Source organism: Schistocerca americana, chromosome 2 (genome assembly GCF_021461395.2).
Source record: "Schistocerca americana isolate TAMUIC-IGC-003095 chromosome 2, iqSchAmer2.1, whole genome shotgun sequence".
In the NCBI taxonomy this organism is placed as follows: Eukaryota; Metazoa; Arthropoda; class Insecta; order Orthoptera; family Acrididae; genus Schistocerca; species Schistocerca americana.
Genome location: NC_060120.1, coordinates 451,059,543 through 451,087,332, shown reverse-complemented (window position 1 = coordinate 451,087,332; position 27,790 = coordinate 451,059,543). Strand labels below are relative to the sequence as shown.

Below are 27,790 nucleotides of genomic sequence, written 5' to 3'. Positions count from 1 at the left end.
TTGCCTTTTCTTAATCTTTCTTCTAAGATAAGTCGTAAGGTTAGTATTACCTCCAACATTTCTACGGAATCCAAACTGATCTTCCCCGAGGTCCGCTTCTACCAGTTTTTCCATTCGTCTGTAAACTCTTTTTCACCATACAGATACCTTATCTAAACCATTTACAATTATTTGTGATTTCCTATTGACGTTACTAGACCAAAATAAGTCGTACTTAACTAGACGGTAAACGACATCATCATCATCATCTGTAAACAATCTGAAGCCCCGCACTGCGTACAAGCGTGCGGGGCAGAGCACCGCAGAACTGCACAGAATGGAGCAGATTATTCGTAGGTGCACAGCAACGTTCCACAGTGTGCGCTCGGTCGTCAGTAAAAACGGATAACCAGGAACTCGACCCAAACAAATCTGCGCACAAACGAACCATTTCCTTTGATGTACCGACACTGCCACGAACTTCGTTGCTGCGCAGAGTGGCGCGGTCTGACGCCCACTACGGCACCGCTGCGCCCGACATGTATTCTTGGTTTTGCGCTGCACGGCCGTTGTGAACGCGGCTTAACCCTCGTTATGGCTGTTATGCTCGCCAGATGGTGGTGCTTGTACTAAGAGACAGCGTTACGGCTGCTATGAAACAGTTTTCATCGAATTTTTCGAAAACTATTAGATGAAAAACTTTGATTTTTGCACATCTTACATTCTGACACCTTCACTCGATAAAGAACCGAATTTATTTTCGCTGTCTGTCATACCTACTGCGCTGCATCAAATTAAGTAAAACATTGCAAGAAATTTTAAGGGTTTTGCAGAGGTAAAAATGCATTGCGTATTAAGTTTGCGTATGATGTATTTTAGCTCATACAGTGCAGTGAATGAAATGTAGATCAGATACCAAAATTTTATTTCAAACTGAGATCAGAACGATGTATCATTTCGTTCACGTACTTGCACGTCGCAAATCAGGCAAAATCACGTGGTAATAAAATCGCCATATCTCATAAATGATTCGAGATATGGAAATGCGGTTTTTTGCACATGACGGAAAGCAATGTGGCACACACGTTGTGTGATAAATACTCGAAACTTTTTGATTTAACGAGATATGAAAGTAGCTTCTCCTCAGCAATGAGAGGTCGGTGGCTCAGTGCATACACGTGTCCATAGCTCTGTCACTGCAGAAAAACCCATACACTTCCACAGCACTGAAGAACAGTGTGGCATAATATACATGTCCACAGCAGCGGACGGGCCAGAGGGCTGCACAGAATGTCTCCTAAATCGTTTTAATAGATTAAGGACATCAGGTGGCCTATAATGCTTCCTAGGGGGAATCGAGATATCACTTCCGTTCCACTAGATGACTGCCCATGTATTACTACGAAGTATCACCTTTCTGACAGAAAAAAGCGAATCGACTTGCACCTTTGAGGCGAAACTCAATAGGCACACAATTGGAAGAAGCTTCTGAGGAATAGTGTCAAAAGTCTTCTAGAAATGTAGAAGTAGAAATCAGCATGAAATTGCCCGTCTATACCATTCATTATTTCGTGTAGTGAAAAGGGTGGGAGAGTCTATACGTAGGTCCAGAATTCGTTACCTGATACACAACGCCCTAGCAGATGCTTTGTATAGGTTCTACATCTACATCTACGTGATTACTCTGCTATTCACAATAAAGTGCCTGGCAGAGGGTTCAATGAACCACCTTCAAGCTGTCTCTCTACCGTTCCAATCTCGAAAGGCACGCGGGAAAAACGAGCACATAAATTTTTCTGTACTAGCCCTGGTTGCTCTTATTTTATCATGACGATCATTTCTCCCTGTGAAGGTGGGTGCCAACAGGATGTTTTCGCAATCGGAGGAGAAAACTGGTGATTGAAATTTCATGAGAAGATCCCGTTGCAACGAAAAACGCCTTTGTTTTAATGATTTCCACTTCAATTCACGTATCATGCCTGTGACACTATCTTCCCTATTTCGCGATAATACAAAACGAGCTGCCCTTCTTTATACTTTTTCGATGTCATCCGTCAGTCTCACCTGATGCGTATCCCACACAGCACAGCAATACTCCAGAATAGGGCGGACACGCGTGGTGAAAGTAGTCTCTTTAGTAGATCTGTTGCACCTTCTAAGTGTTCTACCACCAGTTTAGGTTATTTGTAATTGAATTCCTAAGTATTTAGCTGAATTTACAACCTTCAGATTTGTGTGACTTACCGCGTAATCGAAATTTAGCTGATTTGTTTTAGTACTCATGTGAATAACTTCACACTTTCCCTTATTCAGGGTCAATTGCCGCTTTTCGCACCATACAGATATGTTATCTAAATCATTTTGCAAGTCGTTTATCTCATCTGATGACTTTACAAGACAGTAAATGACAGCATCATCTGCAAACAGTCTAAGACGGCTACTCAGATTGTCTCCTATGTCGTTAATATACGTAGGTCAGGCACAATGGAGGTCCTATAACACTTCCCTGCGGAATGCCGCATATTACTTCTGTTTCACTGGATGACTTTCCGTCTATTTCTACGAACTGTGACCTTTCTGACAGGAAATCACGAATCCAGTCGCACAACTGAGGCGATACTCCGTAGGCACGCAGTTTGGTCTGAAGACGCTTGTGAGGAACGGTGTCGAAAGGCTTCTGGAAATCTAAAAATATGGAATCAATTTGACATCCACTGTCGATAGCACTCATTAAAAAAATTGTTCAAATGGCTCTGAGCACTAGGGGACTTAAATTCTGAAGTCATCAGTCCCCTAGAACTTGGAACTACTTAAACCTAACTAACCTAAGGACATCACACACATCCATGCCCGAGGCAGGATTCGAACCTGCGACCGTAGCGGTCGCGCGGTTCCAGACTGTAGCGCCTAAAACCGCTCGGCCACTCCGGCCGGCTCAAGAACAGATTGCTGACCACACTGTCCACCAGATCATTTATGCATACAGAAAATAACAGCAGCCCTATCCCACTTCCTTGGAGGACTCTTGACAATACCCTTGTCTCTGATGAGCACTGATCATCCATGCCCTAGGCAGGATTCGAAACTACGCGAGCACTTATTACTTCATGAGTATAAAGAGCTAGTTGTGTTTCACAAGAACGATATTTTCTGAATCCGTGCTATGTGTCAATAAATCGTTTTCTTCGAGGTACTTCATAATGTTCGAATACAGTATATGTTGTAAAACCCTACTGCAAATCGACGTTAGTGATATAGGCCTGTAATTCAGCGGATTACTCCTACTTCCCTTTTTGGCTATGGGTGTGACTTGAGCAGTTTTCCAGTCTTTAGGTTCGGATCTTTCTGTGAGCGAGTGGTTGTATACAATTGCTAAATATGGAGCTATTTTATCAGCATACTCTGAGAGGAACCTGACTGGTATACAATCTGGACAGGAGGCCTTGCCTTTATTAAGTGATTTAAGCTGCTTTGTTACACCGAGGACATCTACTTCTATGTTTCTCATCTTGGCAGTTGTTCTTGATTGGAATTCAGGAATAATTACTTCGTCTTCTTAGGTGAAGGAGTTTCGGAAAACCGTGTTTAATAACTCTGATTTAGTGTCACTGTCATCAGTGACTTCACCGTTGTTATCGCGCAGTGAAGGTATTGATTGCGACTTGCCATTGGTGTGCTTTTATGTATGACCAGAATCTCTTTGGGTTTTCTGCCAGGTTTGGAGACAGAATTTCGTTGTGGAAGTTATTAAAAGCATCTCGCATTGAAGTACGCGCTATATTTCGAACTTCTGTAAAACTTTGCCAATCTTGGGATTTTGCGTTCTTTTAAATTTGGCATGATTTTTTCTTTGCTTCTGCAACAACGCTCTGACCCGTTTTGTGTACCAAGGGGGATCAGTACCATCACTTATTAATTTATGTGGTCTATATCTCGCAACTGCTGTCGATACTATCTCTTTGAAAACATTCCACAACTTTTCTACACTTACATGATCAGATCGGAAGGAGTGAAGACTGTCTCTTAAAAAAGGTGTTAAGAGAATTTTTATCAGCTTCTTTAAATAGATATACTTTGCGTTTATTTTTGATGGTTGTAGGTGTTACGGTATTCAGTCTAGCATCAACTGCCTTGTGGTCTCTAATCTCTGTATTCGCCACAACACTCACTATTTGTCCAGGTTTATTGGTTGCTAAAAGGTCAAGTATGCTTTCGCAACCATTTTGCTTTTTATGCCTGCTGCTGGCTTTAAAAGTATAATTTTTCCAGCATACCGAGGCTAGATTGAAGTCACCACCGACTATAACTGTATGAAGAGGGTACTTATTTGAAATGAGACTCAATCTTTCTTTGAACTGTTCAGCAACTATATCTTCTGAGTTGGGGGGGGGGGGGGGGGGTTAGTAAAACGATCCAATTAATAGTTTAGTCCTATTGTCAGGAATAACTTCTACCCATGCTATTTCACACGAACTATCTACTTCAATTTCGCTACAAGGCAAACTACCTCTGACAGCAATAAATACTCCACCACCAACTGTATTTAATCTATCCTTTCTGAACACTGTTGGATCGTTTGAAAAAATTTCAGCTGAACTTATTTCCGGCTTTAGCCAGCTCTCTGTACCTACAATTATTTGAGCTTCAGTGCTTTCTATTAGGCCTTGGAGCTCTGGTTCTTTCCCAACACAGCTACGACAATTTACAACTACAATACCAATCGTTTCTACAACTACCTTAATGTGTATTACCTCCCCACTTTTAGACGGACGTCCCTTCTGTGGTTCCCTGAGACCCTCTAACCTAAAAAACCGCCCAGTCCCTTCCACACAGCCCCCGCTACCCGTGTAGCCACCTCCTGTGTGTAGTGGACTCCTGACCTATTAAGTGAAGCCCGGAAACCCACCACCCGATGGCGCAAGTCAAGGAATCTGCAGCCTACACGGTCACAGAACCGCCTGAGCCTCTGATTCAGACTCTCCACTCGGCTCTGCACCAAAGGACCACAGTCGGTTCTATCGACAGGTGTGATGCTCGAGAGGGAGGAGGACTGGGAGCGAAGGCGGATGCGCGGCCTGCGGCTGGTGGTGCGCACGCTGTGGCTGGTGGGCGCCTGGCCGCCGGGGGCGGCAGCTGGGGGCGGCGGGGGCGGAGGACGGCTGTACGCGCTGTACGTGGCGGCCGCCACGGCGCTCATGGCCTCCTACCCCGTGTGCGCGCTCTGCGTCATGGCCGAGGCGCGCCCCGACATACAGGTCACCGCCGTGCTCGTCGGCGTCACCTCCTCCTACGTGGGCGCCGTCTTCAAGATGCTCACCCTCTTCCTCAAGCGCTCACAGGTACGAAAGCAACCAGTTTCTTCGCCTGCATAAATATTCCACAAGCAATTGTGCAGGGCGTGACGGAGGGCACTTCGTGCATATATTAGTGATTTTCTGTCCTATTCCATCCGCATCCTGAGCGAGGAGCGCCCTAATTGACATCTACACCAATACTCTATAAACCATTGTGAAGAGCGTGGCAGAGAGTGCTTCCCATTGCACCACATTATTAGAGTTTCTCCCCGTTCCAGATGAGGACCTTGATGGGCTAGGCGAATAAGTGTCGTTACGCCCTTTTCCATCAGATGCCGATTCAATTCCTCCATCTTTCAATTATCCACCATGAAAATTTCAGCACGATATCTTTCATATATAGCGAGAAATACATTTCAGAAAGCAGTGGATGTCAGTCAACTTTCAACTTCTTTGCCTGCAATTTGTTAGCGATTCTTACGGAGTGCTTGCAGTCAAAGTGTTGCTGCAAATTGTATTAAAAAATGAGCGAAATAATTAAGCAGAGTAAAAAAAATGATTTTAAAGACACTAAGAATAGAAGAAGGTGGCAATAGTTATAGAAATAAGAAAGAGATTATTGTAACACAAAACGTTCAGCCTGTTATTCGTTGCTGTCGAAAGGAGTGTAGTCAGCAGTGACTACTGATGTCGAGGAAACTGTGTTTCATCTGTTTTATACTTAAAATGATAAAGCTCAAGCTTTCGTCAACCGAACGAATGAGACCTGCATTCACGATAATCGGTCGACCGCTTTTCTCTTCATCACAGACACTGATTTGCCCATTTATAGAAAATCGGTTCCACTGTCTTACGTCACCTTCATTCATTACGTTTGGCCCATGAACTTCATACACTTCGTGATGGATTTCACTAGCTTTTCAGTTTCTGCCTCAAGAAACCTTATTACAGAACGTATCTCACAACTGCAGGACTTCTCATTTCGGCATACATTTCGAATGCACGTGGCTCGGAGGCGAACAAAGACACGACCTTCTTTCTCCGTTGTTCGCAGCTTACTGATTCAAGGTGCATTCCATTGTAAGAGCGGCGCCAGTGCCTCTAGTATACACACGCTATATGAAAATGGAAGTTATTATGTTGGTGCTGAAGTTTGTCTTCCCAACCCAACTCATGTGTAGTGTTTTTTGTCACTCTAGCAGAGTGTGGGTGGGCGTTATAGTAGAATAGCATCCCTCCCCGCAGTCTTCCTGGTCGTTGTTCTTGGATTGCGTTCCAAGACGTCTCAGTTGTAGACAATATATGTCAGCAGTGATGGTTACACAGCAGTTCGTAGCACAGTACACCGCCGTTGTTCAACCAGATGCATAACATCATCTTTCACGGATGCACCCAAGTCTTTGTACGGGTAGTTGCTGCTTTGTTTGGGCTTAATCATTCCTTCCTTTTCCTTATGTTAGCATAAAGATATCATTTCTCGTCAGTAGAAACAATAAATGATACGAATTGTCGGTGTCGTTCACGAGTTAATCGATGACAAGCAAGCAGAGATATACATATGACCACCCGCTGATTTTTGTGATTTTGGTTTAGAGCATGCGGTACCCATACATGCGACTTTCGAACCTTCTCCATTGCTTGCAAATGTCGCGAGATGGTGGAATGATCATATCTGCCAGTTCTCGAGTACAATGACGTGGATCATTGTCGATTAATGCTTTTAAACGATCTGCATGGAACCCCAAAGGCCTTCTTGAACGTGAGGAGTTCCTGTTTAAAATGAGAAAACAATTTTCTTGCTGTGCCCTGTCCAATGGCATTTAACCCCATACGGCACAAATGTTTCTCGTCACCTCCGCTGCTGTCACCTCTTTATTGAACTCGAACAGTAGAATACGTCGGAAATGATCCGATTTCTTCACTCGGCACTCCATTTTGTAGCGTCCATAGCTCCATTCACTACCTCAAATGACAAAATGACAATATACAGGCTGTATCAAAAAGAATCATCCAATTAAAAAATTCATAACTATTATGTTATTTGGGATGTGTGAGTGAACAACGCACTGTTGGAAAGAGCAAACTCTAGAGTTTCACATTGTTCCCGCTAGGTAGCAGCAATGTGCGCCCACTTCAGTTTTAGGAAATATGTTGTCGGGACAACAGAAGGCGTTTTGTTTCCCACGTTTTGCGCAGTGTGGGTCATTAATAACTGTTCAGCGTGACTTTCGTACTAAGTATGTTGTGTATCGTCCTACAGCACAGAGCGCCCGCATCTCGTGGTCGTGCGGTAGCGTTCTCGCTTCCCACGCCCGGGTCCCCGGGTTCGATTCCCGGCGGGGTCAGGGATTTTCTCTGCCTCGTGATGGCTGGGTGTTGTATGCTGTCCTTAGGTTAGTTAGGTTTAAGTAGTTCTAAGTTCTAGGGGACTGATGACCGTAGCAGTTAAGTCCCATAGTGCTCAGAGCCATTTGAACCAACCATTTTTACAGCACAGAGCATTAGACGATGGCATGAACAATTCTGAGAAACATATTGTTTGTGTAAAGGGAAATCGCCGGGTCGTTCCCTAGTGTCTAACACAGAAGTCGAACGCATCCGCCATAGTAGGAATCCGTTCGCCGTGCAGCTCAACATGCCCCGATATCCGTCTGCCGTGTGTTGCGTCGACGTTCACACAAGGAACCATACAAAATTCAGCTACTGGAAGCTTTTCATAAAGGTGACAAACGATAATGTGTGTAGTTCTGTGATTTAGTTCTTGGGAAGATGGAGGATGACAGTTTTCTTTGTTAGTGTTTAGCGACGAGGCAGCAGTCCACTTAAGTGGAAAGGTGAACTGTCATAATGTGAGAATATGGGGTACAGAATAACCACATGAAGTTGTACAACATGAACTGGAATCTCCAAAATTTAATCTGTTTTGTGCAGTTTCACGGGAAAAGACATATGGTCCATTTTTCTTTGCCGAGAACAGTTACAGGAAGCACGTATCTCGATATTCTTGAGAATTTTCTTTTCTCACGGGTGGAGACTGATTCGAACGACTTCATTCACCAACAGGATGGGGCACCACCACACTGGCATCTGGATGTGTGGGAATTTTTAAATCAAAGGATTACTGAACGATGGATCAGTCGCATTAGACCCAATGATTCAGCCTTAGATTACCAGACTCCATACAAGACAGGGTGTTTATAAATGAATATCGGGGTTTTAACGCTGTATAATATTTATTACCGGTACATTAAACTTACAGTTATAAATGAATTGTCAAATTAAAGAGCAACTCAAACAGTTTTACCAAGAACCTTATAAATGTTCAATGTGAGCACCAGTTGTCACACGGCACACATCAAGTCTTTAGCCGAGTTCTCCCCAAACGTTGATAAGTGTGTCTTGATACACCTTGATACACAAGAGCAATGGCTCTTCCCTCAGTGGGAAGAAGATGAGCCAAAGAACTTCATTTTCCAGTAAGATGGTGCGCCACCTTACTGGCATACCGAAGTATGCGACTGGTTGAACTTCACTGTACCCACGCGCAGGATAGGCCGCAAAGGGCCCAATGACCGGGCTTGCTTTGCATGGCCTCCACGTTCACCCGACCTAACGCCATGCGGTTTTTCCTTTGGGGCCTCATCGAGGATCGTGCGTACGTGCCTCCGCTACCAGCAGACCCGAATTAAGAAGTCGGATTGAAGCAGCTGTTGCTACAATCACTGAAGACACACTTATCAACGTTTTGGAAGAACTCTACTATAGATTTGATGTGTGCCGTGTGACAAATGGTGCTCACATTGAACATTTATAAGGTTTTTGGTAAAACTGTTTGAGTTGCTCTTTCATTTGACATATCATTTATAAGTGTAAGTTTAATATAATAATAATAATAATAATAATAATATAATAATATAAATAATAGGATAATGACGATGCGCTTACAATGTGCCAACAAAACATACACAATGGTTAATGTTCATGCTCCCACAAACGGAGACAACAAGAAAAACCCCATAGAAACAGAAAAGTTCTGGGAAAATTTGGAGAATATAATGGCCAAGATTCCAAAAGATGATACAAAAGTTCTACTCGGCGATTTTAATGCCCAAATTGGTAGAGAGAAAATCCACCAAAAAACCGTAGGCAAATATCCTGCACATAAATTTACCAATAAAAATGGTACAAGGCTCGTCGAACTATGTAAGCAGAATAACCTGAAGATAATGTCAACATCTCTAAGAAAATGTCCAAGAAAACAAAAGACATGGAGATCTCCTATACAACAAATTGGCGAGTTTCAAATAGATCATGTGGCGATATCATACCCAGTACAAAAAGAAATTTACGACGTCCAAGTACGCAGAGGAGCAAACATTGATTCAGACCATTACCTAACTAGAATTAAAATCAAGTTTACAGCACGAAGAAGTCATCAGAAGAAAACAGAAATACAGAAATATGACACCAAGAAGATTAAAGAATCTAAAGTAAAAGAAGAATGGGAGAAGGAAAAGGCAAACACATGGGAAGAATTTCATTCTAAAATCACGCGAATAGCTAAGGAAACTATTCCCTTGAAAAAGATATTCAAACACCCTTGGTGGGATTCAGACCGTGAAAATGCATTGGAAAGGAGAAAAAAGGCATTTCAAGAATATAACAGTAAAAAATCACAAGAAAGTCTACATTTATTTAACGAGGTTAGAAAACAGGTTTCAAAATCTATTAGGCAAGCAAAAAGGAAGTACACAAAGGCACAACTGGATGCCATAGAAGAAAATTTCCAAAACTATAATACAAGAGACTTCTACAGAACTTTCGCAGATAAAATACGAGGATATATCCCTCAAAATTTATGTTTCAGAAAACCAGATGGTAAATTAGCCCTAACAAACCAGGAAAACTGTCAAGTATTGGCTCAATATTTTTCTAACCTACTAAATTGCCCAGAACCTAGTTTAAGGTTTCCCAAAGAAATCTGTGCCAACGCTCAACCGGATTCATTACCACCAACACAGGAAGAAATCAAATGTCACATTAAAAACTTAAAAAATAATAGAACATCTGGCGAAGATGGCATTGTTGCAGAGCTATTAAAAAACCTAGGACCATAGACGTTGCAAGAGCTCACAAAAATAATAACAAAAATATGGGAAACAGAAAAATTACCAGAGGATTGGAAATGTGCCCTTATTCACCCGTTACATAAAAAAGGAGACAGAACAAATGTCAATAACTACAGGGGAATCTCACTTTTACAAGTCACCTACAAAATTCTCTCAACATGCCTGCTGAAAAGAACACAAGAGCAGCTGGAACGCCAAATTGGTGATTATCAAGCAGGCTTCCGCCCCGGTCGCTCATGCATAGAACAAATATTTAATTTAAAGACAATATTAAAACACAAAGCAATTAGAAATGCCCCCATAATTTGTACATTTGTAGATTTTAAGAAAGCCTATGACTCAATTGACCGGCAATCTTTGTTCAACATTTTAGAGGAACTTGGACTTGACTCCAAAACACTAAGGCTTATCAAAGAATCACTGACAGACACTGTATCTAAAGTTAAATTCAGGGGAGAAATCTCTGAACCTTTTCTCATAAAAACTGGAGTACGTCAAGGTGACGGGCTATCTCCACTTCTGTTTAATATAGTCCTGGATAAAGTCATTAAGGAATGGGGAAAAGAATTAAAAAATCAATCCTACTGGAAACCAATCCATCTTGGTAGAACCAAAGACAACGTGGAGATATCTTGTTTAGCATTCGCGGACGACTTGGCCATACTTGCAGATGATGAAGAAATCGCCACCAAACAAATAGAGATCCTTAAGGAATGCGCGGATAAAGTAGGTTTACAAATTTCGTTTCAAAAGACAGAATTTTTCTGTACGAAATTCCATATACACAGTTTGAACACAAAATATGGAAAAATAAATAGAGTAAAACATTTTAAATACTTAGGTGAAATTTTGGAGCCAACCGGAGGAGAGAAAGTTGCACAGAAGATCAGACAACAGAAAATGAAGAGAGCATATGGTATGACACATGAAATATACAATAAAAAATGCATCTCCTCGAACACAAAAATCAGACGCTACTGCGCAGTAATTAAGCCAGCAGCACTATATGCTAGTGAAACGCTCACACTCCACACAAAATGTGATTTAGAAAAAATACTAAAAGAAGAACGCAAAATTATGAGAAAGATTTTAGGTCCAAAATTAACAGAAGAAGGATACCAGATACAATCAAGAAGAACCACAGAAACTATATCAAACCTGGCAGCAGACATAAGAAGGCGAAGATTAAAATTTTATGGACATGTCACTAGACTTCCCCACACACGACTCACTAACAGAATTCTCACTTACATAGAAAATGTCAAATCAACAACACTATGGATTAGCCAAGTAAAATTAGATTTACAAAAAGCAAATATTGAACTTAAAGATGTCAAAGATAGAAAAACTTTTAGAAATAAGGTGGAAAAGTGGATTGTATTGTCGGAGAAGGAAGCACTAAAGAGACCAGGAACAAAATGGACAGAAGAAAGGAAAAGAAAACATGGAGAACGAATGAAAGAAGTATGGAAGAAACGACGTCAGAAAGCTTTGCGTGATCCTTCTGGGTCCATTCGCGATAAGTAAGTAAGTAAGTAATATTATGAATCGTTAAAACCCCGATATTCACTTATAAACACGCTGTATTTTAATACACTACTGGGCATTAAAATTGCTAGACCACGGAGATGACGTGCTACAGACGCGAAATTTAACCGACAGGAAGAAGATGTTGCGATATGCAAATGATTAACTTTTCAGAGCGTTCACACAAGGTTGGCGCCGGTGGCGACACTTACAACCTTCTGACATGAGGGAAGTTTCCAACCGATTTCTCATACATAAACGGCAGTCGACCGGCGTTGGCTGGTGAAACGTTTTTTTGATGCCTCGTGTAAGGAGGAGAAATGCGTACCATCATGTTTCCGACTTCGATAAAGGTCGGATTTTAGCCTATCGCGATTGCGGTTTATTGCATCGCGACATTGCTGCTCGCATTGGTCGAGATCCAATGACTGTTAGCAGAATATGGAATCGGTTGGTTCAGGAGGGTAATACGGAACGCCGTGCTGGATCCCAACGGCCTCGTATCACTAGCAGTCCAATTGATAGGCATCTTATCCGCATGGCTGTAATGGATCGTGCAGCCACGTCTCGATCCATGAGTCAACAGATGGGGACGTTTGCAAGACAACAACCATCTGCACGAACAGTTCGACGACGTTTGCAGCAGCATGCTATCAGCTCGGAGACCATGGTTGCGGTTACCCTTGACGCTGCATCACAGACACGAGTGAATGCGATGGTGTACTCAACGAAGAACCTGGGTGCACGAATAGCAAAACGTCATTTTTTCGGATGAATCCAGGTTATGTTTACAGCATCATGATGGTCGCATCCGTGTTTGGCGACATTGCGGTGAACGCACATTGGAAGCGTGCATTCGTCATCGCCATACTGGCGTATCACCCGCTGTGATGGTGTGTGGTGCCATTGGTTCCACGTCTCGGTCCCCTCTTGTTCGCATTGACGGCACTTTGCACAGTGGACGTTACATTTAAGATGTGTTACGGCCCGTGGCTCTACCTTTCATTCGATCCCTGCGAAACCCTACATTTCAGCAAGATAATGCACGACCGCATGTTGCAGGTCCTGTACGAGCCTTTCTGGATACAGAAAATGTTCGACTGCTGTCCTGGCCAGCACATTCTCCAGATCTCTCACCAATTGAAAACGTCTGGTCAATGGTGGCCGAGCAACTGGCTCGTCACAATACACCAGTCACTGCTCTTGATGAACTGTGGTATCGTGTTGAAACTGCATGGGCAGGTGTACCTGTACACGCCATCCAAGCTCTGTTTGACTCAATGCCCAGGCGTATCAAGGTCGTTACTATGGCCAGAGGCGGTTGTTCTGGGTACTGATTTCTCAGGATCTATGTACCCAAATTGCGTGAAAATGTAATCACATGCCAGTTCTAGTATAATATATTTGTCCAATGAATACCCGTTTATCATCTAAATTTCTTCTTGGTGTAGCAATTTTAATAGCCAGTAGTGTATAATCACGATATCAGTGGTTAGTACAGTGGCTTTTTCTTTTTCTTTCCCTTGGATCCGTGCCTGCTATGCCGGTTAAATGTTTGCTGGTCGCCGTAGACAGATGTTCTGTGAAGAGTTCGCCTGCCCCCAGGTGTGCCAGTTGGTGCAGTCCGTGGAGCGTGAGTTCCCGCTATCGCCGCTGCTGGCAGGGGAGGAGCAGCGAGCGGTGGCGGCGTCCGCCGGCGACCACGGCGCGCGCCTGACGGCGTCCTTCGTGGCGCTGTGCTGCTTCTCGGTCTTCAACTGGAGCCTCGGCCCCATCGTGATGCGCCTGCTGGGGGCCGAGCGCGCGCTCGCGCTCTGCCTGCCGTGGTTCCCGTCCTACGAGCCGGCCAGCCCCTCCTTCCAGCTGCTCTACGGCTACCAGGTGCTGTCGCTGGTGCTGGTGGCGCTGTGGGTGGGCGCGCTCGACGCCTTCCTGCTCGTGCTGCTCGTCTACGCGGCGGGACAGCTGCGCGTCCTCAACTGCACGCTGCTCCACATGGGCGCCTGGCCAGAGCGCACCACACATCGTGCACTTTCTTACGATCTCGCCTCGAATCTCCCATTTACGAGGTGCGACAATAAAGTAATGAGACTGACTTTCTTTGCAAGATGTGGCAACCCTGCACGCTTGCGTAGGCACAGTATCTTTGACCTTGGTCTATAAGCTGCTTCTAGTCCGAGCGGCACATCGATACAACTGCTCAGTCGTGAGTTGTGCTGTAATAAGGTAGCACATCCAGAATGAGAATTTCACTCTGCAGCGGAGTGTGCGGTGATATGAAACTTCCTGGCAGATTAAAACTGTGTGCCCGACCGAGACTCGAACTCGGGACCTTTGCCTTTCGCGGGCAAGCTCTCTACCAACTGAGCTACCGAAGCACGACTCACGCCCCGTCCTCACAGCTTTACTTCTGCCAGTATCTCGTCTCCTACCTTCCAAACTTTATAGGTTCGCAGGAGAGCTTCTGTAAAGTTTGGAAGGTAGGAGACGAGATACTGGCAGAAGTAAAGCTGTGAGGAGCGGCCGTGAGTCGTGCTTCGGTAGCTCAATTGGTAGAGCGCTTGCCCGCGAAAGACAAAGGTCCCGAGTTTGAGTCTCGGTCGGGCACACAGTTTTAATCTTCCAGGAAGTTTCAAGTTAACACATGTTCGTTCCTCTCGTCACGGAATCGGAACCACATAATATTGCGCAACGGTATGCCATTTCTTTTTGCGTTAAATTGGGTGAAAACGCGGCGACAACTTACGGTAAACTTCAGAAGGCTTTTGGAGAGGAGGTTAGCCGCGCGGGATTAGCCGAGCGGTCCTGGCGCTGCAGTCATGGACTGTGCGGCTGGTCCCGGCGGAGGTTCGAGTCCTCCCTCGGGCATGGGTGTATGTGTGTGTTTGTCCTTAGAATAATTTCGGTTAAGTAGTGTGTAAGCTTAGGGACTGATGACCTTAGCAGTTAAGTCCCATAAGATTTCACACACGTTTGAACATTTTTTTGGAGAGGAGGTTATGTCAAGAGCTCAAGTTTTTCATTGGCATAACATGTTTAGTGAAGGCAGAGCGAATGTTGAAGATAAAGACCGCAGTGGGCGACCATCAACCTCACGGACGGATGGCCAGGTCCAAGGGAATTGTTCATAAAGATTGGATGCCTCCTGGACAAACAGTTAACCAATATTACTACACAGAAATTTTAGAAAGACTTCGTAAAAGAATTCTTCGTGTGCGCGCCAACATTGCTGTTAATTGGATTCTGCATCACGATAATGCCCCATCCCATACTGCTGTCAGTACAGCTATTTTTAACCTCAAAACAAATTTCAATACTTCCACAGCCACCTTATTCACCAGATATGGCTCCGTGCGACATTTTCTGTTTCCAAGAGTCAAAACGGCGGTCAAGGGACACCATTTTCAAACAACACAAGATGTCCAAGGAGCTGTGACGAAGGTCTTGGAGGATACTACAGAAGATGAGTTCCAGAAATGTTACCATGAATGGCAGAAGCGCTGGAAGAAGTGTGTGCAGTCAGAAGGGAACTACTTTGAAGGAGACAACACTAAACTTGACTAAAACGGTAAGGAACGTTTTTTTTCACATCATTCTCCTTACCCTATTGTCGCACCTCGTATGGCCAGTCAGTTCACCAGGAACACCCCCCCACCCCCCACCTAATCCCTCTTCCTCCGATTCTTTAACGAACTGAACTATGTTTAAATGTCTGATCACTTTACAAGTTAAGCTCACCGGACGAAAAACTAGCCCAGTGCACGAACAAGTGAATTGTTAAGCCTTCACGGATGGCGCAGCGATCGAGTCACGTGCTCAACAGTGGGCGCAGTTCACCTCGGCAGTTCCGTGGTCGGTGCGGCGAATTGCTAAGCGAAGGGGCCTGGCTCGATTCCTGGCCATGACGGAGAATTTTTCCCCTCAGCAACCGGTGTTACCGTGTGTAGTTGTCACTTTCCTGTTGTCACGATTAACATTGCAGTAAGGTTTTGGAAAATATACTTTATTCGAACGCTATGAAGTACCTCGAAGAAAACGATTTACTGACACGACAGCACGGTTTCAGAAAATATCGCTCTTGTGAAACACAACTAGCTCTTTATACTCATGGAGTAATAAGTGCTATCGACAGAGGATGTCAAATTGATTCCATATTTTTAGATTTCCAGAAGGCTTTCGACACCGTTACTCACAAGTGTCTTCTAACCAAACTGCGTGCCTACGGAGTATCGCCTCAGTTGTGCGACTGGATTCGTGATTTCCTGTAAGAAAGGTCACCACAGTTCGTAGTAATAGATGAAAAGTCATCGAGTGAAACAGAAGTAATATCCGGCGTTCCTCAAGGCAGTGTTATAGGCCCCCTATTGTTCCTGATCTATATCAACGACATAGCAGACAATCTGAGTAGCCGTCTTAGATTGTTTGTAGATGATGCTGCCATTTACCGTCTTGTAAAGTCATCAGATGATCAAAACGGCTTACAAAGTGATTTAGATAAGATATCTGTATGGTGCGAAAAGTGGCAATTGACCCTGAATAAAGAAAAGTGTGAGGTTATTCGCATGAGCACTAAAAGAAATCAGCTAAATTTCGATTACGCGATAAGTCACACAAATCTGAAGGCTGTAAATTCAACTAAATACTTAGACTAGGGATTACTATTACAAATAACCTAATTGGAACGATAACAGAGATAATGTTGTAATGTGGGCAGAGCAAACCAAAGACTGCGATCCATTGGCAGAACACTTAGAAGGTGCAACAGGTCTACTAAAGAGACTGCTTACACCACGCTTGTCCGCCCTACTCTGGAGTATTGCTGTGCGGTGTGGGATCCGCATCAGGTGGGACTGACGGATGACATCGAAAAAGTACAAAGAAGGGCAGCTCGGTTCGTATTATCGCTACATAGGGGAGATAGTGTCGCAGACATGATACTTGAATTGGAGCGGCAATCATTAAAACAAAGGTGTTTTTCGTTGCGGCGGGATCTTCTCATGAAATTTCAATCACCAGTTTTCTCCTCCGATTGCGAAAACGTTCTGTTGGCACGCACTTACATAGGGAAGAAGGATCATCACGATGAAATAAGAGAAATCAGGGCTCGCACAGAAAAATTTAAGTTCACGTTTTTCCAGCGTACCGTTAGAGAGTGGAACGGTAGAGAGACAGGTTGAAGGTGGTTCATGGAACACTCTGTCAGGCACTTTACTGTGAATAGCAGAGTAATCACGAAGAGATATAGACATTATTATTGATGTTGCTGAATGGGCAAGGCCCGAAAGTCAATAAACTGGAAAAGGAAATAAAGAAATAACCGCGCGCGCTCTGCCTCTGAGTGGGCATAAGGCAGTGGCGATCAATGCGACATTTGTGTTTCAAAGCGGACATTGTGCGTACACATGTGTAAATGTAAGGACGTGACAGAGTGGCAAAGAGGGGCAGTCGTGTTTGACTGTGCCCGTGGTCATAAGGTATGGTGTGTGACGCTGGATATGTTGGTGTTTCACGGTGGACTGTTCAACGCATCTGCGAGCAGTGGCTGCGAATCAAGACGTCAGAGTTGTGGTCGGAAAAGATCCTGACTCAGAGGGAACAGGGATGCGTTACACGGCATTTGAATCAAGATTATTTTCTAAACCCGACAGGGTTTTTTGCAGGCAGTGAATTAAAATCAATCCCAAACTGTTAGCGAGAGTACATTACCACGGGGACAGCATGCAACGAACTTATGGAGTCAGTCCCTGCGCATGAGGCCATTGGTCATCCTACGTTTCAAAGACGACACAGCCTAACTTCATTGGACTGGAATAATATGTGACTGGTTTCTGAACACTCCCCATCCTATTACATCTCGACTGGCCTTCAGAATCACCTGACTTGATACCGACAGAAAATCTGTGGGACATGTTGTGAGAGCTGGTAAAACGCCGACATTAGCGTATCCGAAATCGGATGGTATTGCAAGACGAAATCCTCAGCGAGTGGCTTAACCTGGATGCGACGTACCTGCACAACCATATGGGCTCACTTGCTGACCGAATCCAGGCGGCTGTCAAGTCCAGGTTCGAAAAAACGCGGCATTAAATGATACTTGTAATGTTTCCTAGAGTGGTGACAAATATTTATCCGTTGACCTTATGCTTAAAGATTGTTGGATGTCGCTAAATACTCTAACTACCGAACACTGCATGAGTGTGGTCTGGATAATTCGAGCTTCGTTTTTGTTTTTTCATACATCTCAGTGTTTATGACGCCATATCTCCTAAACTATGAGTCGCACAATAATATAATTTTTCAGATACATTCAATGGTGTATGTAGATACTGCCTACAAAATGAACTAGCACTAAAGAATAAACTGAAGCGTCATGTCTCATCTTGAAAGTTTACTGGGCGAATAGCGAAAATGTTCTCTTTTCGTTATCTTATGGGGGGTGTCAGCAAGAAAAAGTTTCGAAAAGTTTTTGAATTATGTGCGAAGTTTGTTGCAAGTCGCGGAGTGCTCTCATTCTCAAATACTAGATGAATGCAGTCTGCAGTTCGCCTTGCAAGATTGTAATAATCATGTCACATTGCTACTGACTTTCTCACTTACTGCAGATATTATTTTGCGTGTTATAAAAAAATCAGCGCAAAGAAAGCACACGACGAAAAAGAATCGCAACAGTTAACGTTAGCGGCCACAAGTGTCGTCTGCTGAGCGATGTGCCAACTCGGTAGATGCGCGGTCAGCGCAGCGGATGGCTCAGCGGGGGTCCCGGTTTCGATTCCCCTTCGGGTCGGAGTTCTCCTCCGCTCTGGGACTGGATGATGTGTTGTCCTTGCGCTAGTATCGACATAAGTGATATTCCACTGTTGAGATGGCTGAGCAGACACGACCCGGAAACCAATAAATTGAGAAAAAAATAAAAAAATATGAGGCACGGCCAAGCTCTTTCTCTGGTTGGTTGTTGCTGCGTCACCTTCTTTGTAAACGACTATTTGTCAGTCACCTTGTTCTTTTGATTAGGGTGTAATCTCTGAATTCTGTGTAGTATCAATGCGTTTAATGGAAAATAAACGCTCTCCGAACGTTTCTGTGCACTGCGTCATCACTGACTCGAAAGGCACAATGCTGAATGACAGTTATAACTTTACAAAAGAGCTTGTAGAAGCTCTTAGTGACGTAGCTGGGTAGAAAGGGTGTGGACTCACCTGCGTGCTCTTCAGTTAGTAGAGGCTGTCCCTAAGGTGATGACTCATTTTCAGGAAGCACGTTTCATACAGAAAACATATATCTACACAACAATAGCACGAGAGAAGCATTATAATTCATTAAAGTTCACTGTGGGCAACCTGAATGTCAACACAAAGAGAGCAACTTTCTTACGTAGCCTAGTACATGTTCCGTAGCTGATCAGGTGCGATGCTATTAACCGCCTCCACAATGCGATGATGCAGCTGACGCAGGTACTGGTTTTAACCCTGTGTACATGAGTCTTGATTTAACCCCATGCGAAAATGTCTAGGGGGGGGGGGGGGAGGGGGGGGAGATCAGGCGATCTCGGAGCTCACAAAGGGATGAACCTCTACCGATCCCCCGTCCAAGGAACGTGTGATTAAGGTAACCACGATCCACCGTCCAGGGAACACGCGATTAAGATAATCTCGAACAATGAAACGAAATGGGAAGGATCTTTGTCCTGCAGGTAGATGAACGAAATTCAGAATTCTGTCAACCTCCAACTGCGATTGCAGACAAAGCTCAAGCACGTCAAGGTAACTAGCACCTGTTATCGTTTGCTGTGCAAAAAAGAATAGTCCAAAAATCTTAACCTTGCTCACGCGTAGACATACGTTCAGTTTCCGGGGTTTTCCCGCCAATCCTTGAATCTCATGAGGATTGTTGTCGGGCCATATCCGGGAGTTGTGACGCCTCACAAAATCACATGTGTGAAAAGTGGTCTCGTCTGAGCAGAAGAGGCTGTCTAACACGCTTTCATTTTCCACGGCCTCCAAAAGGCGAGCACACATTTCCATACAGCAGCATAATCTTACTCCTCCCGGTAATGCTTTATCTGGATGCGATACTCCGTCACCTTCCGCATAAAACAAAGAGTACACCAGACAGTGGATCGCGGAATGTTCAACCACAGGTTAGTCGACCAACGGAAGCGCGTGGGCTCCTTTCAAGGATCTCCTCAATTCTACGGACTGCGTTATCAGATGCTGGTCGCCTCCCTGGATGTTTCTCATTAAGAAAACTTCTTCGTCTCAATTTGTTGTCAACGAGACTGATATCAGTCCTTCTACATCTGCATTTACATTGTTACTCTGCAATTCACACTTTAATGCCTGGTAGAGGGTTCATCGAATCATTTTCATACTACTTCTCTACCATTCCACTCTCAAATGGCGCGTGGGAAAAAGGAACAACTAAATCTTTCCGTTCGAGCTCTGGTTTCTCTTATTTTATTATGATGATAATTCCTCCTTACGTAGGTGGGTGTCAACAAAATATTTTCGCATTCGGAAGAGAAAATTGGTGATTGAAATTTCGTAAATAGATCTCGCCGCAAAGAAGACCGCCTTTGTTTCAGTGACTGCCACCCCAAATCGCCTATCATATCAGTGACACTCTCACCCCTATTACGCGATAACAAGAAACGAGCTGCCCTTTTTTGCACTTTTTCGATGTCCTCCGTCAATCCTACCTGGTAAGGATCCCACACCGCGCAGCAATATTCCAGCAGAGGACGTACAAGTGTAATGTAGGCTGTCTCTTTAGTGGGTTTAGTGGGTTTGTCGCATCTTCTAAGTGTTCTGCCAACAAAGCGCGGTCTACGTTTCGCCTTCCCCACAATATTATCTATGTGGTCTTTCCAATTTAAGTTGCTCGTAATTGTAATTCCTAGGTATTTAGTCGAATTGACGACCCTTAGATTTGTGCGATTTATCGTATACCCAAAATTTATCGGATTTCTTTTAGTACCCATGTGGATGACCTCGCACTTTTCTTTGTTTAGTGCCAATTGCCACTTTGCGCACCATACAGAAATTCTCTCTGGATCATTTTGTAATTGGAATTGATCGTCTGATGATCTTACTAGACGGTAAATTGCAGCGTCACTTGCAAACAATCTAAGGGGGCTGCTCAGATAATCACCTAGATCATTTATGTAAATCAGGAACAGCAGAGGGCCTATGACACTACCTTGCGGCACGCCAGATATCACTTCTGTTCTACTAGATGATTTACCGTCTATCACTACGAACTGTGACCTCTCTGAGAGGAAATCACGAATCCAGTCACACAACTAAGACGATACGCCATATGCACGCAATTTGATTAATAGTCGCTTGTGAGGAACAGTATCAAATGCCTTCTGGAAATCTAGGAATCTGGAATCGATCTGAGATCCCTTGTCGACAGCACTCATTACTTAATGGGAATAAAGAGCTAGCTGTGTTGCACTAGAACGATATTTTCTGAATCCGTGTTGGTTATGTATCAATAAATCATTTACTTCGAGGTGATTCATAATGTTCGAGTACAGTATGTGCTCCAAAATCCTACTGCAAATTTAGGTCAGTGATATGGATCTGTAATTCAATGGGTTACTCCTATTTCCTTTCTTGAATATTGATGTGACTTGTGCTACTTTCCAGTTGTTGGTGGCTCTTTTCCGTGTCTTATACGGTGCAGCTCACGCACCTCCTAGAATTTTTAACCACCAGATTTCCATGAAACAATGGCTACTCTTTCTTCTGCAGAGAGAATCTCAGAAATTTGTGAAAGAGCAATTGATTACAACAAAGGTCTCATGAAAATGAATCGTTACTTTTGGGACACCCTCTTCTTTGAGGGTGATATGGCCATACCGTTTCCTTTTGTTACTACAATCAGTTTATAAAAAAAATAAGTTTATAGTTCAACATGCAGTCGACATCGGTGTCGTAGGATTTGCAGTACCATATACCATACTTATGAGCATAAAATTCTGGCAAAATTTCGATTTGATGTAATGAATCGCAGCTCTCTTAAACGTGGGAAACTGCAAGATGTTGCTGTAACAGAGAGAAAGAACCCCGAAAGTATCCGACTGCAAGATTAGTGTGAACATCTCGAGCACATAACATCGTGTGTATTTAGAAACGATATGAAATGCAACCATCACATAAAATCGGTATTAGGGAAAGCGAATGGAGAGTTGTGGGGAAATGCAGTGGATCTGTAAAGAAAATTGTGTACGACGTGCTAATGCTAGTAATATTGGGCATTGTATGTGAGAAGTCCCAGTATCACTTGGTGAAAACGGCATATTTCATGAGGCCTGCTGAAAAGTAATCCCTCCGATTTTTTTATGTGGTAACCCTTAAAGTTCTTTAAACACAACAAACTTTATTAACATTATACATATTTATTTTCATGTGTACAGATTTACATCCCTAGGATACTCAAGGGCTCCGACTTGAAATGTGTAGTATGTCGGTGCGTGAGAAACAGGATGCTGTAGTCGAGTTTTGAATTCGAAGAGTTCGTCCATACTCTCCTTCAGCATGATAATGCAAGACCCACACGCGACCGTTGCGACACCTGCAACAATCCGATGCCCCAGGTTCAGGTCATCGATCATCTTCCATACAGTCTCGACTCGACTCCATCCGGTTTCCAACTGTTTATAAAAGCTAAGGAACACCTTCGAGGACTTCACTTTGATAGTGATGAAGCGGTGCAACCAGACGTGAGGTTGCGGTTCCGTCAACAAATTCGATCATTCTACAGTGACACTGTCAACAGACTGGTGTCACATTAGGACACACGTGTTAGTCAACAGGGTGTCTATGTTGAGAAATAAATATGCAGACCTCAAGAATAAAGGTTTAGGTTGTTTTAATAACGTTTGTTTTGTTAAAAAGCTTTAAGATTTTTCGCATAAAAAATTCGGAGGCATTACTTTTCAGCACACGCTCGTATACTGAAGCGCTTACATATAAAAACTATGTACTCAGCGGATCTGCATGTGTACCATCGTTCCTCACACAAAGATCGACGCGTCTGAATGTCCTTGATATCTTGTGAAGCCGTATCACATGCAAAAGACGCTGTATTACACAGTATTACACGACGGCCTATCGGCGTAATGATCTGATCATAACGGCAGGTTCAAATGGTTCAAAGGGCTCTAGGCACTATGGGACTTAACATCTGAGGTCATCAGTCCCCTAGACTTAGAACTATTTAAACCTAACTATCCTAAGGACATCACACATATCCACACCCGAGGCAGGATTCGAACCTGCGACCGTAGCAGCAGCGCGATTCCAGACCGAAGCGGCTAGAACCGCTCGGCCACAGAGGCTGGCATAAAGGCGGGGAAAAGTGTAGTATCAAATGATGAAGCGTGAATTTTGATGGTTTAGGAAGCCTGTCAAGTCAACTTACGCAAGAAATTCCATTGAAATTTGTTAGATGCAAAGTATGTATGCAGAAATGCCAGAAAAGATCCAGTTACTGTGTGCCAAAATGAAAGCTGGTTACGATGCGTTAAAGCAGGACATGAAATCTGAAATGAGTTACTTAAATTTTAAAAATTCATTCCATTAGTGATGAATTACGACAGGAAATGCGTAATGACAGGTAACAAATGGGTAGTGTGAAATCTGAAATGATTTGTTTGAATCAAGTCTTGAATGGAAAACCAGAGTCAACGGTAATCAGTGTAGTTGAATTAAAAACAGAAGTTGGAGAACAGTTAGACAACCTTGAAAGGCATGTGAAGGGTGAAAGCGGCAAATTTCTTAAAAAAATGTAAAATGGACAATGAGGTGTTAGAAAAAAAGTTTGCGAAACAATGGACCACCTGTCCAAAATTTGTTCTCAAACACTCATACCTTGTATAAGTAAACAACTAAGTAGCTACTTGTCAGAAAGAAATTCTGAAGGTAGGAACTAATTGTTCGAACTGTGTGAACAACTAAATAAAAAGATGTCTTATGAAGCAAAAAGTAGAACAAAAGTGGCTGTACAAATAGAACAAATAGATGTGTGGGTCTGTAAAACTGACAGTAAATTGGAGTCAGTAAAAAATCAGATTGTTGATTTGAACAGTGATTTTAATGTTATTGAAGAGAAAGCAGCATTTGGCAGTTCGTCTAACACCACTGAACAGGATTTTCCTCCTATTGATGCTAATTTTATAGTGTGGCGATAGTTTCTCGATCTGATCAGGACAAGCAGATATATCCACTGGATTTTTGGAATGATTTTGAGGATGTGTTGTGGCGTGGGTGGTCTGAAAGTGAAATCCTGTTATTTATTTTATTCGAAGAGATTTGTCAGGTGATGCTTTAGGTGTTGTGATGTTGCAGTGTAAAACGCTCTCTGGGTTTAAAGTAGCATAATAAAGAGAATGACGTACTCAGAGAATTTTGAAATGGAAAAAAGTTTGCTCCAGGTCTCGAATCAGTCAAAGAATTCGCGGGAAGGCGCTTTCACGTCTGTCACATTTGACAGAAAAAATGTAACCGGAAAAGTATTGTATTGTCTTAGAAAGTAAACTGCCATCAAAAGAGTAATCTTTTTACACCAAGGAATAAACAGATAAATTTATTATTTGGAAAAAGTGAAGAGCAAATAAATAACACCAGGCATATCGACAGAACGTCAATAACAGAAGTAATCAAGGTATAAGTGCAAATGCTTGATATTTAGAAACACGCAATACAAACATTAAACATTGTGGCAAGAGAAGCAGAAGTTCAAGTCAGCAGCCACCTCAATTTCCAATTTTTAACGAGGAAAAACAAAGGAATTCTGAGTCTTCATGACAGACAAGGGAGCAATGTGGTATTAGTACGACACCAATTGCGAACGAAGATGTATGTCGAGAGGGAAACTGGTCCCTGTTATGAGGCAACTGGCACTCACAGCATGGATATTAAAAGAGTCTCAAAGATTAATTAGCAAGGGTACACAAACAGAAAACTTTGATTGCATGTTAGTGGCGTCCAGTAATAATAATAATGAGCGTATGGCACTGGTGACCGGGAGACACCTCGCGGGGCGGTTCGGCCGCCGCTCCACAAGTTCTTTAACGCCACTACGGCGACTTGCGAGTGAATGAGGATGAAATGATGATGAAAGATACACAACACCCAGTAATCTCGAGGCAGAGAAAATCCCCGAACTCGCCGGGAATCGAACCCGGGACCCCGTGCGCGGCAAGCGAGAACGCTACCGCAAGACCACGAACCGCGGACTGTAGCGTCCCGTGACACAGAGATTATATTTGACAACACCTATAACTTACTTCACAGTATATTAAGTACTTTATATTGGTGTGATAAACAATAAAATGAAAACATCATGAAAAGTAGGATGAGGGCTCCAGAAATATTGTCCGAAACGTGCCAAGTTGACAATGAGGAGGAGGAGGAGGAAGAAAATGTATTCATGTTTGACAATGTAGGAAAACTCTTGATGGAATAGATTTGCTGATGGGGTCAATGAGACAAGTAATGTTATGAAAACAGTAGGCCGTGATAAGTTGTTGAAGGAGGCAGAACTGGTAGAACACTGGGGAAATACAACCAGTTCAGAAAGGAGATTGCTTACAATCATTCATGTGACCCATTCATTCTAGAATATTGTTCAAGCACGTGGGACCGTTACCCTGCATACAGAGAAGGGCAGCATAAATGGTCACAGGATTGTTTCATCCATGGGAAAATGTCACAGAGATGCTGAAAGAACTGAACTGACAGACTGTTGAGGGTAGATGTTAACTATCCAGAGAAAGCCTACTAACAAAGTCTCAAGAACAGGATTTCAATGATGACTGTCCGCCCCAGTAGCTGAGTGGTCAGCGTGACGGATTGCCGTCCTCTGGGCCCGGGTTCGATTCCCGGCTGGGTCGGAGATTTTCTCCGCTCAGGGACTGGGTGTTGTGTTGTGTTCATCATCATTTCATCCCCATCCGGCGTGCAGGCCGCCCAATGTGGCGCCGAATGTAATAAGACCTGCGATATGGCGGCCGGACCTGCCCCGCGAGGGGCCTCCCGGCCAATGACGCCAAACGCTCATTTCATTTCAATGATGACTCTAGGACTAAACGACAACCTCCTACACATCGATCCCACAGGGATCATGAGGACAATATTAGATTAACTACAGCGCTCCATATATGAATGGAACGGAGAAAACTGTAATAACTAGTTCAGTGGGTCGTATCCTCTATCATGCATTTCACAGTGGTTTACAGAGTATAAAATGGTTCAAATGGCTCTGAGCACTATGGGACTTAACTTCTGTGGTCATGAGTCCCCTAGAACTTAGAACTACTTAAACCTAACTAACCTAAGGACATCACACACATCCATGCCCGAGGCAGGATTCGAACCTGCGACCGTAGCAGTCCCGCGGTTCCGGACTGCGCGCCTAGAACCACTATACAGAGTATAGATGTAAATGTAGATGTCGATGTGGATGTGAGAATAGAATATAAGATTTGTAGTATCGTGACGAAAGAACTTTATTGCACTAAGGTAAGCGGTAATTTTGTGGAAGAATGTGTAACTAATACACAGTATCTGAAAACTGAGAAAATAATTGAGTGTGTTGAGTTAAAGTTAAATGACGGGCACGACAAACGCAGAAGGAATAAAAGTGGAAAATCCTGTTCGTATAAAAGTTATTACGACCGGTAGACGTCATTTTAGCCGAAGGCTGATCGAGCAGAATTTATTTGATACACACGTGTATAATGAAGAAATAATTCATTAGAAAGTGTGCAGTTCTGTGATATAATGTATCAGTAATTAAATTAGATTGCCTTTTAGTAAGTGGAAGCGAGACACAGGTACGAATTCATTTATATTAAAGACCATTCAAAGTAATAGGAAACCCATATTCTAATACCTATCGCTTTGAATATCGCAGAGGGAGACCAAGAGATCAATACACTAAGCAGATTCAGAAGGATGTAGGTTGCAGTAGGTACTGGGAGATGAAGAAGCTTGCACAGGATAGAGTAGCATGGAGAGCTGCATCAAACCAGTCTCAGGACTGAAGACCACAACAACAACAACAACACATCGCTTCGAATATTCAAAGAGAAAAAATGGTTGGGGTTTAAGAATGAATATGCTCATGTTCTACGGCATGAGAATGCAGAAGGCAATGGAAACCACTGCATTAAAGACACGTAACATGTATCCACAGGGTATGTGGCCTGTAACTGAAGGAGTATCATGATGATCTCTCCATTGGCAAAAGATTCCGGAATAGTCCCCCATTCAGATCTCCGGGACGGGACTGCCAAGGTGGAGGTTACCATGAGAAAAAGACTGATTAATCAACGAAAGGAAAACGTTCTACGAGTCGCGGCGTGGAATGTCAGAATCTTGAACGTGATAGGGAAACTAGAAAATCTGCAAAGGGAAATGCAAAGGCTCAATCTGGATATAGTAGGGGTCAGTGAAGTGAAGTGGAAAGAAGACAAGGATTTCTGGTCAGGGTAATATCAACAGCAGCAGAAAATCGTATAACGGGAGTAGGATTTGTTATGAATAGGAAAGTAGAGCAGAGAGTGTGTTACTGTGAACAGTTCAGTGACAGGGTTGTTCTTATCAGAATCAACAGCAAACCAACACCGACAACGATAGTTTAGGCATACATACCGACATCACAAGCTGAAGATGAAGAGACAGAGAAAGTGTATGAGGATATTGAAAGGGTAATGTAAGGGTATGTAAATGGGGATGAAAATCTAATAATCATGGGGGACTGGAATGCAGTTTTAGGGGGTGGAGGGGGAAGGAGTAGAAGAAAAGGTTACAGGAGAGTATGGGCTTGGGACAAGGAATGAGAGAGGAGAAA

The 27,790-nt window shown here is 43.4% G+C and overlaps 1 protein-coding gene across 1 annotated transcript in view; it reads left to right on the top strand.

The window, feature by feature from the left end:
* Nucleotides 1-5,009: 5,009 nt before the first annotated feature.
* The window catches only part of LOC124590083 (odorant receptor Or2-like), a 100,872-nt gene continuing 78,091 nt past the window's right edge, over nt 5,010-27,790 (top strand). Inside the window, exons 1-4 of the mRNA XM_047131621.1 lie at nt 5,010-5,318; nt 13,535-13,941; nt 17,466-17,491; nt 21,872-21,879. Coding sequence (XP_046987577.1) covers nt 5,010-5,318; nt 13,535-13,941; nt 17,466-17,491; nt 21,872-21,879 — 750 coding nt within the window. The remainder of the gene's footprint in view (nt 5,319-13,534; nt 13,942-17,465; nt 17,492-21,871; nt 21,880-27,790) is intronic.